General features: G+C 37.5%; 1 protein-coding gene across 2 annotated transcripts in view; it reads left to right on the top strand.

Moving 5' to 3' along the window:
• LOC145771544 (lipoxygenase homology domain-containing protein 1-like) overlaps positions 1-14,141 on the top strand; it is a 40,192-nt gene that overhangs the window by 14,141 nt on the left and 11,910 nt on the right. The window contains exons 18-41 of one of the 2 annotated variants that reach the window (XM_082583247.1): positions 3-76; positions 745-831; positions 1,471-1,634; positions 1,874-2,099; positions 2,423-2,501; positions 2,842-2,920; positions 3,173-3,249; positions 3,647-3,720; positions 3,868-4,006; positions 4,518-4,614; positions 4,791-4,867; positions 5,340-5,500; positions 5,617-5,758; positions 5,989-6,138; positions 6,729-6,827; positions 6,971-7,071; positions 8,022-8,183; positions 8,435-8,634; positions 8,756-8,889; positions 9,225-9,398; positions 9,555-9,703; positions 10,151-10,279; positions 10,626-10,788; positions 11,347-13,120. In XM_082583247.1, coding sequence (XP_082439373.1) covers positions 3-76; positions 745-831; positions 1,471-1,634; positions 1,874-2,099; positions 2,423-2,501; positions 2,842-2,920; positions 3,173-3,249; positions 3,647-3,720; positions 3,868-4,006; positions 4,518-4,614; positions 4,791-4,867; positions 5,340-5,500; positions 5,617-5,758; positions 5,989-6,138; positions 6,729-6,827; positions 6,971-7,071; positions 8,022-8,183; positions 8,435-8,634; positions 8,756-8,889; positions 9,225-9,398; positions 9,555-9,703; positions 10,151-10,279; positions 10,626-10,788; positions 11,347-12,329 — 3,920 coding nt within the window. In that variant the 3' untranslated portion in view covers positions 12,330-13,120. Of the gene's footprint in view, positions 1-2; positions 77-744; positions 832-1,470; positions 1,635-1,873; positions 2,100-2,422; positions 2,502-2,841; positions 2,921-3,172; positions 3,250-3,646; positions 3,721-3,867; positions 4,007-4,517; positions 4,615-4,790; positions 4,868-5,339; positions 5,501-5,616; positions 5,759-5,988; positions 6,139-6,728; positions 6,828-6,970; positions 7,072-8,021; positions 8,184-8,434; positions 8,635-8,755; positions 8,890-9,224; positions 9,399-9,554; positions 9,704-10,150; positions 10,280-10,625; positions 10,789-11,346; positions 13,121-14,141 lie in introns of those variants that run through there. The other variant, XM_082583246.1, reaches the window with a different exon arrangement.

The following is a 14,141-nucleotide window of genomic DNA, read 5'->3' on the forward strand; positions in this document are numbered from 1 at the left end:
AGAATCAGCTTGGAACTGTACAATATGGACCAGCGACGTTCGGAATGCAGGGACGGATGCAAATGTGTTTTTGCAGGTTAGTGACACATTGAACACGTCGTATTGTTGCCGATAGCGTTATCAGTGAGGTCCAGGGGTTATTTTTGCACCTGGGCCCGAAATGATTTTAGGGGCCCGTTACCTTTCAAAGGGGCCTGGGAACTTGAAAAAAACACTTTGTATTCGTTGGATATAGTGCGTTTATTTCAGAAGTGTCTTAATTTAGGCCCAAAGCTTGCATTGGTGTCGGACCCAAATTATATTCTTAACGACCCTGATTCTACCACGTGGTTGGAACGTTTCCCTTGCCGAGAACTCAATCGATATACCTCGCTCTGAACAGGAAACCCCTGTGTTAAGACCCGCTTAAGTCTAAAATACGACTTTTAAGAAAAAGGAAGTCAAAGTTTTATCAAAATTGTTAAATTTTTTATTTCTATGCAAATACCAGTGTGTGTTATCGCGAAATTAAGTCGTTTATTAAATTAACTTTTGCGTGAGGAGAGGCATTGACCAGGTGCCTGTGATGTGTTTTTATCGACAAGGTTCTGCTGAACCCAAGTGGCTGGATGTAGCCTTTTGTTTGCTTCTAGTGCTGGATCTTTGTCCATTAAGCTGTCGAGGTACACAAGGACTATTTACCGTAGCTTACGTAAAGCTAAGAAAGGATAACTTTGTAGCCGTCGTTTTGTTTTTTCGATTTAGATTTATGGAGACAAAGGGAAATCCGACGAAATTGCTTTGGACAACAAAACAGACAACTTTGAATCTGGAAAAAAAGATAACTTCAAGGTATAGGAACTTAATTATAAAAAAATATTTTATTTTTTCTAAACTCCTAAACTTTGAAAACCTTAAATCTAACTGTTTCTGCCAGTCATTCCCACATTTGTGTTTGTTTAAAGACGAATCTAAACCAAGACTAATCGTTGCAAAAAAACTATTTTTGTTGTGAAAGTTACACAGCCTATTTTGGTGCAAAAATGCTCATCGAACGCGAGATCGAAATATCTCTAAATCTTTGATGTCTTGAACGTTGAAGCATGGATCGTTATCCATCCTGTTGCCTTGTCATAATAAACATAGTATGGCGTTGTAATGCCCTGTTTCTAAACTTTAGGTTTAAGTTATTCCTAAAAACATTCACCCTTTTTATCTGCTTAGAAACTAAGGCGGGGGGTGTGTGCTGAGATTGCTCGTCTTTTGCTCACTCAGAAAGATTGTAAATAAAGCAGCCAATTGAATGCCCAGCCTTTTTGGCGAAAACAAAAGTTGACATAGAAGGGAACTAACCATCTTGTTACAGTGTCTCGCGGGCTTTGTCAATTTCTGATTTGTAAAGGAGTTCTCCACCAGTTACACACAATTTGAGGCAAAATTTTAAGTGAGTTTAAATTCAAACCCAGGTAATGGTTTGTCGTGCTATTACAGATTGACTTCCCTGACGTTGGCCGCATATATAAGCTGAGGGTATGGCATGACGACTCGAGGCCGTTTCCAGGCTGGCACCTTGATAAGATTGTTCTTGAACCGGTTATTGGAAAAAAGTCGGCTGGGAATGCTTATACTTTTACTTGCCAACGCTGGCTTGACAGGTATCTTTTTGCTTTTTTGTTTATTTATGAAATTAAGTTGTCTTCTTTTTATGAATAACGACAAAAGGGATCAACGACTTGGTCAGAGCGTTTTGGTCTTAGCTTCTAGCTTTTGTGATGTGTGTTTTTATCATATTTTGTTATTTTTTAAGATTGTTTTACCATATAATCTTATTTATTTTTATTGATCTTAACACAAGTTTCTTTACAGTTTTAATTTCTCTGTTTTTATTCTACAGAGGTGAAAATGACGGCGAAATCACACGCGAACTACCAGCCAGTGGAACCGGAATCAAGCGGCCACAACCGGTCTTACGTTACCTAGTTACAATCACTACTGGCAACAAGCTTTCAGCTGGTACTGATGCTGATGTCATCTGCTGTGTATATGGAGATCAAGGCGACACAGGCGACCGTGCCTTGGTCAAATCAAGAAATAGCAGAAACAAGTTTGAAAGAAACAGCGTAAGTAAAAACTTCGGTTATATACCAAGCTTTTGTTACATTCCATTTATTGTTGTGACGTCAGAACATTTCGTCTCCATTTGTAGTTTGCTCATGTTAGCTTTCTTATCTAAACATTTTCGATATCTTTGTGAAAATTTGTTCGGTTTTCATCAGTTTTTCTGATCATTGGCTCTAATAGTTCAACAAGTACCACGACTTCTTGCGCAAATGTGAAAAGTGGGAATTTCTAAAAGGAATGATATCATTGTGGACAAAAAGTGATAACAAATGAAGACTTATGTAGAGGATGGCTTATGTAGATGAATGGCATTGTATTGCAGGTGGATGAATTCTTAATTGAAGCGGTTGACCTGAAGACAATAAGGAAAGTAAAGATCGGCCACAACGACTCTGGTGCAGGTGAGCCTTCTCTCCCACCGCCACCACCACGAAAAATGAGCTCAATCATTAGTCTCCTTCACATTACCCACATTTAAATAAAATTATTTTGAATTTATGCAGATATTTGTACATTGTGGCAACTTTTCAACTTAAAAATTTAACTCTAAGCTTGATATCAACATGTAAAGTGTACTACTTCGAAACCATATTTGTTTCTGAGTCTCAAGTTAAAGACTGGTTAGAACCAGTTTAGAACTAGTTTAGAATGCTTAGGTCCCAGTAGTAGGTACTGTCTAACATTACAATGCTGTTCTGTCTGTTCACGTTAAATCATCTGCTGTGCGTGACGTCATTTCAGGTAGCGGATGGTTTGTTGAGAAAGTGACGGTCCAAGAAGATGGTGGATCGTCCACGTTGAAGACATTCCCTTGTTCAAGGTGTGGTTTGGTCAATCTATTTACTTTAACTCGTTTACATTGCTTTGAAAAAATTTTTAACCATGAAATGGAAAGGCACTAGAGTTTAATTGATAAAGTAGACACTGGTGTCACTTAACCTCTGTTCTTGTTTCTCGATGTTATTGAGTATCACTATAAACTGAAGCGTTTGGTGCTTTTCATCGCAAGTATTAATTTGTGTTGTGGTCTTTATTTTGACATCTTCACTACAATCTTAGCTTTGTACTTTAGATGGCTTGCCTCCGACGAAGACGATGGAGCAATTGTACGCGAGCTTGTCGAAGAAGGATCGCCTCAGTTGTTGAACAGTGAGTGTGGGGGATGCTGTCGCGTATGTGACTCTCGTTTTGTGGACAACATGCAACACAGCATTCAAGATAGGAAACCAGAAGCTTCGATTTAAGAGTTTTGCTTTATTACGTTTATACTGTCAGTGGCGTGACTGTGTTGAAACAGGGTGTTTTGTGTGTGTAATTTTTAACCTAAGAATTACAGAAAAGGACGAAATGAAGAACCCTGATAGCAATTCTGATGAATTTCGAACTAACCAGAATTCATTGCGCTTATGCCATGTCGCTTTTCTACCTTTCTTACAGTTTCTCGCAGTTTTTATGTCAATTAACATTCATGAATTTACACCATTATGCCCCCATTTACTGGTGCGCAAACTTTAGCGACGTCTTATTTATACGTTGTTTACGTCAGCTACGTCATATCACGTGTCAGTCAAGACTGGAGACGTAAGAGGAGCAGGCACAGACGCGGATGTTCACATCAAGGTACAGTCGAATGGTGGTCAAAGAACAAATTTACTTGATTTCTACATTGCTTCAATAAATAGCAACGTAGAATGTGTTGTATTATATATAATTTGTATTTTTTCTTTTTTGGTGAGAAATCGCACGCAAAGTTTTGTTTTGTGGCAGATATTTGGTGAAAATGGCGACACGGGGAAATTGAAGCTTCATCTGAGCGACAGCGCCAGGAACAAGTTTGAACGGGGAAGAACCGACTTGTTCAAGTTGGAAGCTACCGACATTGGAAAGCTATCACGGATCAATATCGGTATATGTTACTTCAACGTTTTCCGACGATAAATAGACGTAAAAACTGAAAGAAAATATATATGTACGAAAAGCAGAGTGCGCCTTGTTAGCACAATGGAATATCGTATACACAAGCGGCTCGTTATGCACAAAATCACACAAAAACAGTTTCAACTTTATTGCGTGCAATTGCATGAAACGCATCGAACATCATTCTCTACGTCAGGACTGAAGGTTAAGTTACAGGTGGAACCTAAGTTTGGAGATCGAGCCGGTATCCGTAGTTCGAGGCTACGAGGCTGTTTGGATAAAGCATCAATGGATGCTCTCTCAGCTTAGAGATAGAATATCATCTTAATTTCACCAATATTTAACATTCTTTTCAATAAGAAAAAATTCACTTTGTTCAAATGAAAACGATTTTTTTTATCTTGCAAATCTTATGTTTGAAGTAAAACCCTTCGGTCATCCCATGCAAATGTTCAACAGAGTTTGATGATCACTGAACCCTCAAAACGTTTATGTTGCAGGTCACGATGACAGTGGAGTGGCTGCTGGGTGGTTCCTTGATGGCGTTGAGATCAACGTCCCTTCCAACGGGATGCATTACACTTTCAAGTGCAACAGGTGAGTTGCAGCCTCATTTTGGAAGATCCACTTAAGGATATGCAGCACACAGCACTTGGCATTGTTTAACATTGGAAACTGGCGCCACAACCATCTCTGATACTCTTTTCTACTAAGTTAATCATAAAAATGTTTTGACCAAAAACTAATATTTTCATGTGGATTTTAATGCATAGATGGTTGGCCACTGACGAAGGAGATGGAAAAACAGAAGTGGAACTTTATCCAACGCAGACAAGACAGCAAGACATATGTAAGTATCAAACCATCTTACAGAAATAACTTTAATGATTTACAATATTTACAAGATAGAAAAAAAACGTGAAAACGTTTCAATGAAATTGAAAGTAATTTTAACGTTTCATCAATGCACAAAACAACGACGTGATATCCCTGTTGTTTAAATGTTTCTTGAACAAAAATCTTTTGTTCGACTTTTACTCTGGTCTTTGTGTTACGCAATGCTTACTTTCCTTACAGGATATTGTAGACTTTTCATACGAAAGAAGAAGATTTTGTGATGATAAAATAGTTAAACATGGCTAGCATTGTTAACAGAAGTACCATTGCTTTGTCTGCTCTCCGAAACAATTGTTAAGGTTTTTTTTCTGTTCATAATCACGGCCTAAAAATATTTCGATTTGGAATAATTTTTTTGCTTTTCTTGCATTTAAACTTCACTTCTCTTCAAGGCGTTTTATCGCGTTTCTAATTCACTTCTCCAGTGCTCCCGTACGAGATAACAGTCACCACCGGTGATTTAATGAACGCTGGAACTGATGCAAACGTCTTCATCCAATTGTACGGAGAGGATGGAAAGTCTCAGGAAATGCAGCTGAGAAACCGAACCGATAACTTTGAGCGGAAAGCTGTGGATAAATTCAAAGTAATATAAATCGCCAGCTGTCTAAACATTAAGCCTTTATGACTCTGGCTGCAGCTTGGTCTACAATATGAGAATTGGCGTTCAGTAACGCGGGTCTATTTGTTGTAATATTTAAGATTGAAGCTCCCGACGTTGGCCCCATCACCAAGATACGTGTTGGACACAATGGGAAGGGACTGGGATCTGGGTGGCTCTTGGATTCCATCAAAATACAAAGATTTGTCAAGAAAATGAGTAAACGAAAGAAGAGAAGAAAAGGTAACTGAAGAAGAAGCAGAGACCCTTATTGACGTGTATGATAGTGCTGATCATTTAAAGTTCGAGTGCTCCATCACGGGCGGAAAAAATAATCTTTTTCTCGCAAATATAACATTTGTCAACTCTCAATGTTTAGAAATACACTTAAATTCACTTGCTCGTCTTTGCAAAATAGCCACACGTATACTGAATAAAAAATTTGCCTTTTTCATTAGAACCTTTTACTGCAGATTCACAAATCCCAGGTGACAAGGGCGAAGTAGAAACGTACTGGTTTGTGACCAAACGATGGTTCGACAAGTCCGAGGATGATAAACAGATTGTCCGGGAGCTTGTTCCCACAGACGAATCCGGCAATCCGATTGATGATGCTCTTCAAGGTGAGTAGGATCAGAGACACAAATGGGATGCATTTTCTCCTGTTCAATTTTCATTTGGATTTAGGCTATCTTGATTTTTGTGAGGTCATCGATACTGATCCACATTGTCTATGCGGCCGGATGTTGCGTAGGTTTCTCTTGCAATCATCCAACCTCACTCCATCTCCATTTCAGTATTTTTAACCCACTTCTATCTTTTGGTCATTTTGCTTACCTTTTCTTAGAACGGACCTCATCAATCGCAAAACGTAATTCATCCAGCTAGCTTGCTTCCTCCTTTTATACTTATCTTAGTCTTCCGCACCATTCAAAATGAAACTATAATTTCAAAAACTACATTAAAAATATGTAAATTAGAACTGTTTGTTTTGGTCAAGATAAACATGAAAAAATGTCGGCCATTTTCAGAAGTGACCTTTTTCTCAAAAAAAGCATTGATAGTTTTTGCTTGAATAAAAACAGGAAAATAAGGAATGAGAACATGATTATAGATACGTTATTGCAACGTTTGACACAGCATTAATGTGGTAAATAAACAAGCAGGCATAATGCAGGGATTCGCAGTCTTTGATTCTTATATTCTTCCATAGAACTGGAATACACCGTGATTGTGTACACTGGCGATAAATCCGGAGCTGGCACAGACTCCAACGTCTTTACAACATTGTATGGAGAAAACGGAGATTCAGGTAAAACATAATAATAATGCTCAAAATTATGATACTCCATGACCACCAGCATCAAAATCAGCTACGTACAAAAACTGTCATAACTTTAAGCAATAGAATTTTTTAGGTTGCGATGGGTTGTTTTATCTGCTTTCTATTTTCAGGCGAGAGAAAGTTGGAAAGTTCAAACAACATCAATAAATTTGAACGTAATCAATCTGACACCTTCTCTTTGAAAGCTGCTGAGCTGGGAGAACTGAAAAAGGTTTGTTTAGGATCAAATTTATTCATTTTTTTATATTTCACAAATATTTTATGCTACTTTAAGTTTAAGTTTTACTAACAATTAAGTTTACTTGTTCGCACGACACGGACTGTACATACATTGGTATGTCCACGCGACATTTGGCCACAAGAGTGAAGGAGCATTTGGATTTAACTGCTCTCAACAGAAAAAGTGCCATTAAAGGTCATACACTCGATTGTCAAACTTGTTCAAATAATAAACCATCCCTGGAGTCTTTTAGAATTGTACGTAAATGCTTCACCGATTTTGATACTAAAATCCATGAGGCTTTGCTCATAAAATCTTGCAATCCTCGCGTCAATAGGCAGCTGTTTTCCACAGGCGCCTCCTATCTGCTAAATGTCTTCACGTAATTTTGCGTCATTGATTTGTGTTTTTTCCAGGCAATTGAGCGTCATGTGATTTTGCCTTTCCTCTGCCTTGCCGTTTCATTCTTATGCGTTTCTTTTTTCAATTTTTGTCTATGCAGATCAGTTTCTGTAATTTCAATTCATGAAGAACATCAGTCAGTTGGTTAATTGAAAAGGGCCAACATGACCATGGCCGAAAAAGTTTCTAATTTTTAGTGTATTTTTATGTTATTACGTTAAATGCCGTCTGGTTGTTAGGTTTTATTTGTTTATTTTTAAATCAGAAAAGCGACAGTTAAATCAAAATTAATGTGCCATCATTAACATGCCGGTTTCAGAATCAAATTAAAGTAAAAGTTTCTTCACTAAGCCAATACATCTCAATTTACAAGATAGAATAAACCATTCACTAAAATTTCTTAATTTCCTATTTTCATGAGTGTTTTACAAAAGAATTTACATCTTCACAAGCTTGCATCACTTTCATTATCGCAATACTTTATCTCAGACATCTATTAAGCATCGATTAGTTTAAAGTAATCTTAATTTTGTTTCCAGTTGAAAATCCGTCATGATAACAGCGAGTTTGGAGCAGCTTGGTTCCTGGATAGGGTCGAAGTGAAAGAAAAAGATCAAGTTTGGATCTTCCCGTGTCAAAGATGGCTTTCCACCAAGGAAGATGATCGACAAATTGAAAGAACGCTTGTACCTGTTGATCAGGTGGATTATTTATTGTTTTTTGTATCAGGAGAAAGTGCTTCGAGCTATAAACCACTTCCTCCTCGCCAAACATCTAATTTTTGTTGAGCAATTGAATTCACAAAAAGTTTAAGGGGATTTGGACCAACAGGAGACTCTTTAAACGTTTGGGTTCATTCTGCTGCGAGTAAATTAGATGCTGTCTTATCGCATCTACTAAGAAGGGACGCAACCATATCCATGCCTGTAACGTTTTTCTACTTCCTTTACAGGCAACTTACGCAAGACTGCAACAGCAGAAAGTGCTCGGACGAAAAGATTCTTACGCGATTCGTGACGCCGTTGCCCTGGAAACAAAGGCTAAGTTGACGACATATGAAGTGACAGTAAAGACTGGCGACAAGTCAGGCTCCGGGACGGATGCGAATGTCTACCTGGTGTTGCTTGGCGAAAAAGATGACTCCGGAATGATGTAAGTTGTTCCGATTTTTTTGTTGTTGTAAGATTTGCAAGTGACTTTAAATCTGCGTAAACCGCTTTGCGCGCTAAATTTATTTCTTTTCTTATTTTTAAACTTCACAATTTGTTCTTAGAAACCTAAAGTCATCGAAAACCCACCGTGACAAATTTGAGCGAAACCATAGCGACGTGTTTACGGTGGAATCGGCGGAACTTGGAAATCTGAAAAGCATCAAAATCGGACACGACAACGCCGGGTTATCGGCAGGTCGGTAAAGTGGAAAACTATTGTCGGCCGACTTGTATCCTCCATGTTGAAACGGTGTCAATGAATGTTGTAGCCTTTTGCTGTCATTCAAACATCAGCGCTATTTTCCACATATTTGAATAATTACAATATTGTTGTTTTCAAGTACTCAGCGTCAGAGACAAATCATGTCATTTATTTATTTTTATTACAAACTGTGTTTTCAGGAAAAGTTTGGCTTGTTTGACTCACTAGAAAGTTAGCCTTCCCATTTCATTAGCAATTATGTGTTTGAGCCGACACAAGTGACAAGACTGAATTTTACAATCTGTTTTCGTACGTTGCCACTTCAACAGGATGGTATCTTGAATACGTGGAAGTGGATGCTCCATCCATGGGGATGAAATGGAAGTTCCCATGTGGGAGATGGCTTGCTAAGGATCGGGATGACGGGAAGTTGGAGCGTGAGCTTTATCTCTCCAATGATGACACTCTTGGTTACGCTGCTAAAGTCCCTTACGAAATAACCGGTCAGCAATAACAATGAAAGAATTCGAAACAATTATTTTCAACTTGAAGTAAACAGATCATGTACAAATTAAAACGCGCTTAAGCGGGTACATTTAAAATTGTTTACTTCTAAGATCTACATAGAAAAAGGTTGAGTTTCTGCTGCATGTTTTTAGTCCATACATCCGAGGTGTCCGGATCGGGAACCGATGCGGATGTGTTCATTGTCTTGTACGGAAGGGACGGAATAGCGACGGAAAAAACGAGCCTTTGTCCCAGCAAAGACGATAGAAAGTCGAGATTCAACAAAAAGTCTGTTGATACAGTGAGTTGCGTTTCTGATGTTTATATCAACTCGTTTGGGAACAAAGTGCACACGAATTTTCCATATTTCGCATGAATTTTCTTAGATTCTGTCTATTTTTGAAGACCTTTTAACTAATAGAAGCCTTATCACGTTTTTGTTGGCTAAACAACAGTTATTAACTTTTGCATTAAACAAACTATGCTCAGTCGTGCGAAACAAAACACAACTTCATGATTTTGAAACTATTTCAGGTGCCGTGATATGTCATAATCACTTTCATATGTGTTCTCGGTCTTGGCTTGCTTTGTAAGTTCGCAAGATCCATCATGCAATAAAGTGTGTTCTCTGTTTCGAAGGTCAAATAGACAGATGTAGCCTTTGTATTTATTATATTGTACCTCGCACAAGTGGGCGTTTCTTCATTCGACATCGGGTGTTGTTAATTTTTATCACTTTTCTCTCCAGTTTGTGTTGGAAATGGATGACATTGGAGACACAATTGAAAAGATTCGGATCGGACACGATGGGAAGGGATGGGGGGCAGGATGGCATCTCAACAAAGTGCAGATTCGGAGGTTATTGGATAAATCAAAGGTAAGATCTGCCTCGCCCTTTCATCATGGTCCTGGGTGTATCATGAAGAGATACCTGAATGAACCAGAACATTCGCTCGGAACTTAGCAATTAGTATACTGCAGTGGAGTGCCAAGAAAAGTGTCAAAGCTCCCTATGTTATCATTTGCCAAGAACGCTACAACTGCTTTTGTTGTTTTATTTCATATCGGTACCAACGTTTATGCGAAGATGCGGCAACATTTCAACGTCTATGTGCTGAACAATCATTTGAATGCATTTAATCATAGTATGAACGTTTTTGTGTTGTTAGTTTACTATGTTTCTTCTTGATTATTACTATGTTTTTATTATAATTTTTCAATAGGGCTCAGAAACCTACTTATTTGAATGTGGAAGATGGCTGGCTCGAGATGAGGATGACGGCGAGATTGTCCGGGAGCTTGTTCCATCCCAGCTTGTTCAGGAGAAAGTCTCCCGGAGTGGAAAGATGAAAAGAACAGAATCCAAAATCGAAGATTCTTTGAAGAGTAAGATATGACGACATGCGATAGCAATTTGTAATGTTTTGTTAAAGCGTTTAAAAAACACTGCATAAAATATTTTTGCATGCCAGTTTGCAGTTCCCTGATTTCTTAACCTGAACATTTTGTAGATGTAGAAATATGACTGAATCGGATAGTATATCAACCAAATTTTACAAGAGATTGATTGTTTTTGCCCAAAACAAATTAGCATTGCTTGAACATTTTTACTCTATTACACCTTCTAGTATTTTGATGCACTTTTCTTGATTAACCCGAAATCTTCATCCACCCCAGGCCGAGGAACAAAGGTGTTGCATGAAAGAAACCTAACAGTATAATTTTTCTGTTTAAAATTAAACGTTTCTATAGAAGATCAAGATTGGAGTTGCATTGTTATCTGTAGTGCTTGATTACAGTTAATTGTAGCGTAGCTCATGTACAGAAAATACGTGATTTGCTATGATTGCTCCTTACAATTCTCTCTGCGATCAGAGATGCATTTTAGCGACGTTAAAATAATAAAAATATTAAAATTCTTTTTTTAATCTAAATTATGTCAAGGTGACAGCGCAGAGAATACTGATTCTGAACTGGATAGTGAAAAAGTGGCCTCGTCTGACCATCAAGAAGATGATGATTTAGATGTTGATGAAGAAACTGAAGAAGAGATCGAAGAAGAGATTGTAGAAGAAGTAATAGACGAAGAAGATAAAGAAGAAGAGCCATACATCAAAGTGGAAATTAAGTATCGAGAAGATGATCGAAGTATCAACGGTATTGTACAGGAAACCAGAGAAAATGATTCTTCTTCTGGTTCAATTGAGGGTAGAAATCTATCGGTGGGCAGTGGTTCTCATCATTCATCAGTGGCAGAGGAATCAGAAGTTAAGGAAGAAGACGAAAAAGTGATTGTGGAGGAGAGTACTGCACCAGTTGAAAACGTTCCTCCAGAAGCTGTTCTCAATTCAACATCCATGTCATCCATTCAAGAAAAAAATGATGTGAGTTCTTCCGGTGATGACAAACGATCCATTGAATCTGAAATCCCAGAGGAAATTAAGGAAGAAATAGAAGAAACAGAAATTGACGAGGAGAAAGTTTTGCGCAACGATTCGCTTAATGAAGTTGTTGAGGACATCAATTCATGCCATGGACTTCAAAGGAAGCAGGAAGAGGAAGAAGATAGAGCTAATTCAGAATCCTCAGCACATATAAAAGATACAAATTTGAGAAAGACCTTAAGATCATTATCAGTATCATCTAAATCAGAATCCGATCATGCAGGTAGAGCACGCGTAAATGATGGTGAATTGCAATCATCTCCTGGCGATTCCAAATCAGATACAAATAGTCATCATTTAGCTCAACATGGTGATCTGGAAGAGAAAGCAATGTCAGAAAACGGTTCAGAAAAAAATACTTCTTCTCTGCCACCCTCTTCCTTGAAACGATCCGACTCTAGTCCTACTTTGAACGATCCAGATGGTGAGAATGAAGAAGACGTTCGTGAAGACACTGTGCCTTTGTCACATGAAAAGTTATGAGATTTATTGAATTCATCTGGCGATGGAAAAGTCGTTAAATCACTGTTGTCATTTTGTAGTTTTTATTATTCAACCGTTATGTCTAGAAAATGCAAGGAATGTATTTGTGCTGCATCATTAATCATTGAATTGAATGTACGTAAGTTTATGAGTAAAAGCTGCAATCCAATTGTGCAATCAATATGACTCTGTGTTGTGTTAAACTGATGTCCGTGTTTATTTTTTCTCTGTGTTGTTGATTCAAATGTTTGCAAGATTCGTATTTTGTCGTCACGGTTCAATGCACTTTCTTCGACATTCTGTAAAAGGTTTTCTCTGGACGCATTTAGAGTTGTTCCCTTATCGATAACATTAATGCTTTAAACCTCTTGCTTTTGAATTCAGCGGTTCCCCTTTCATAGCAATATGTGTAAATGAACTTCACACTTCACAGTGTATATTCTTCCAACATGCAAAAGCTGTTGTTTTTCCGACAGAACGATTTAAAAATGGCAGGCTTTGTTAGCTGAGCTGTAGTAAAAGTAAAAACTTTTATTTTCTCGTTTCTAAATTCTTATTTGCTGCTCAATCTTATTTTGTTTCTTCAATGCAGCAAAACTAACCGACATTTAGCATTTTTTGTTTCTGCAATCCAACTTTTTGTGGTTTTCTAAAAGGTGGTGTTATGTTTCTTTTTTATATTAATTTATTTTCTAATTCCATTCATGTTGTGATTTGTAGTGGTTTAAAATACTGTGTAGATGTTCTTGTTTGATAACTTGCTAATGAGAATTGAACGTATTAATTTGCAGCATTATATATTTTTGTATTTTAAGATTATATTTTTATATTCACTCTGTGGGGTAGTTTAAACCTTTTGAAAAGTTTTTAATGATGAAAAGGATGACTTGGACTCATCTGATGATATCAGAGGTAGGTGAAGTGAGGTCACTGGCGCAGTTGTGTTGTCATCATCACGTCATCCCATTGTGCAATTAATCCATGTGCATTAATTGCTGATTGTTTGCATTAAATTGATGTAAATATTAAATTAAAGTCTGAAGCAATATATTTTCTAATCCATGCAATTGAGGTATGAAATTTGCAGAGAAACCGGTTGTGTGAAAAAAACACACTTCAATGTAAATTCATCCGCTGAATATAAATGTCTTCGCTGCTGCTGCTGATTTTTTTGTTTCTCTAAATGACATTGGTCAGAATTTGTGCTGACAAGGTTACTGTTTTTTTTTTCATGGCCAACTTCTGATGTGTACTTTTAATTTCTATTCAGCGACGTCGCTCAGTGAGATTCTTTTCCTTTTGCTGTAAACTTCTTTTCTTGGCTGCTTCACTTCCTCAACTCAAAGTTCAACTTATGCTAAAAATAAATTCAGCCCTGATTGCAACCTTTCGCAAAAATTAACCGCTATAGAAAAGTTGTCGCTGTAAGATTTTCAAACCCAGCTGTAAGATTTTCAAACCCGCCAGGCTTCGCTTGAAAAATTTTAAGAGCATGGCATCACAGAGCAGTTTTTAGACAACTGCTCGTCAAAAACTGCGGAATAAAACTTGTTACATAATTTATACAAGATGTTTGTTTTTTAACATAAAAAGTCGTTAGATTACTTTTTTGTAATTTTTAACACGTTGCTATTTTTTTCTGATTACAATGTCAAGCACTGTGTGTCCTTATAAATATGTTTTGTTTCTCAAGCATATGCTAATAATTTCTCCCGTACCTGACCCAACCTCACATACTAATCATGTCAACAGTAGGTGGATGTTTTCTCATGTTTTCCTTGCATGCTTGCAATGTAGATAAATGAACAATGA

The sequence above is a fragment of the Aplidium turbinatum genome, chromosome 6, assembly GCF_918807975.1.
Source record: "Aplidium turbinatum chromosome 6, kaAplTurb1.1, whole genome shotgun sequence".
Lineage (NCBI taxonomy): Eukaryota > Metazoa > Chordata > Ascidiacea > Aplousobranchia > Polyclinidae > Aplidium > Aplidium turbinatum.